Genomic DNA, 1,772 nt, shown 5'->3' on the forward strand with positions numbered 1-1,772 from the left:
ACTTGAAATGGAAAAGTTATTTGAAGTGTTCGCCTGTACTGAGAGTCAGAAGGTTTTATTGGCCACCTACACTCTTAAAGATGAAGCTTGGAGATGGTGGTTATTGATCTAAAATAGTAATGGGAATATGACTTGGGCTCAATTCAATGAAATCTTCTACAACAAGTACTTTTCCCAATGCTTTAGGGATCGGAAGGTGTCGGAATTTCATGAACTTAAGCAAGGAAGGATGTTGGAGGCCGAATATGAGGCCAAGTTTACCGAATTAGCTCATTTTTCCCCACATATGGTGGACTCGAATTATAAGAAAGCCTGAAAGTTTGAGGGAGGACTAGATTTGGATGTGTATGACAGAGTAGGCGTATTGAAGTTGCCTACTTATGTAGAAGTACTTGATAGGTCATTGATGGCAGAAGCCATTTTGGCAGCAAAACAACAAACCAAAGCACCAACAATAGAATAGAGAGGCAAAAGATCTAGATCCAATTTTCGGAAGGGCCGCTCATCATTTACAGGTAAAAGGAAAAATACTGGATCGTTAAGTAGTTCAAGCCAAAGCAGTGGATCTATGCTAGTTTTTCCAGAATATGGAAGGAAGTATAAGGGCACATGTCACCGTGCATCTAGCACTTGTTTTCGGTGCGGCAAGGATGGCCATATGATCAGAGATTATCCAATGAGATCTGTTAATGCTAATCATCCCACGGCAAGTTCAGCTAGATTTACCCTTGCACCAAGAACAAATGTGAAAACCCATACCGGGAGAGAGACTCTGAGACAAGGTCGAGTGTTTGCATTAGTACCTGGAGATGTACAAAATACCGAATCTGTGGTGTCAGGTATAATCTCTATCTGTGCTCAAAATGCCTATGTGTTAATAGATTCTAGTTCCACATATTTATTTGTATCGTATGATTTTTGTTGGAAATTAAATAGCCCGTTAGAACCTATGAACTGTTTACTATCTGTGTCTACACCATCTGGAAGTTCTATGATATGTACTTCTGTTTATCCGATATGTGATGTTGTGATTGGGGATGTGACATTGTATGTTGATTTATTGCCATTGGGTATTGATCATTTTGACTGCATACTTGGTATGGATTGGTTAATGAAATACTATGCCACCATTGATTGTGTGAGTAAATTTGTCGTGTTTAGATCACCAGGTGTGCCTGAATTTGTTTTTACTATAAATAGGGTAGTTCCTCTACCATACTTGATTTCATTTATGAAAGCTAGGAAATCGTTAAGGAAAGGTTGTCGAGGCTACTTGTGTTGTGTGTTGACTGTATTTTCGGATAGTGTTAGTGTGGAAAATATTCCCGTGGCCTGTGAATTTCCTGATGTATTTCCTATTGACCTACTTGGGGAGTTAATTGATAGGGAAATTGAGTTCACCATTGATGTAGTACCCAGGACACAACTGTAGACGTCCCCGAACGTCCCGGGAGGGAAATCCTGTTTTGTTCATTGGGCTCACTACAGTTTAGGACTCAAATGTCACGGTCCTGTATCTAATCTCGCAGAGTGCAATGCGAGACCGATAAATCATCAAAGAGTCTAAATCCGGCAAATCGTTTTTGAAAACAGATTTTTTAAAAGAAGTGCCAAACATGGACTGCTTTGCCAGATACAGAGTCGCCGCCTAAATATTTTATTTTGGGGAATTTAGGAAACCCTGACTCGTTTGCCTAAGGCCACGTGTCCATCATCACCAAAGTTGCCTCGGCACGAGAACTTGGGTACGATTGGAGAAGGTCACTTTGTGA

At 40.4% G+C, this 1,772-nt stretch overlaps 1 protein-coding gene across 1 annotated transcript; it reads left to right on the forward strand.

The window, feature by feature from the left end:
• The first annotated feature begins 568 nt into the window (after nt 1-568).
• On the forward strand, nt 569-1,432 carry LOC145805400 (uncharacterized). Its single transcript, XM_082900529.1, has one exon. The coding sequence runs from the start codon at nt 569-571 to the stop codon at nt 1,430-1,432; it is 864 nt and encodes a 287-aa protein (XP_082756655.1).
• Nucleotides 1,433-1,772: the final 340 nt, after the last annotated feature.

This window comes from Camellia sinensis, chromosome 13, assembly GCF_055761805.1.
Source record: "Camellia sinensis isolate YWXY chromosome 13, ASM5576180v1, whole genome shotgun sequence".
Lineage (NCBI taxonomy): Eukaryota > Viridiplantae > Streptophyta > Magnoliopsida > Ericales > Theaceae > Camellia > Camellia sinensis.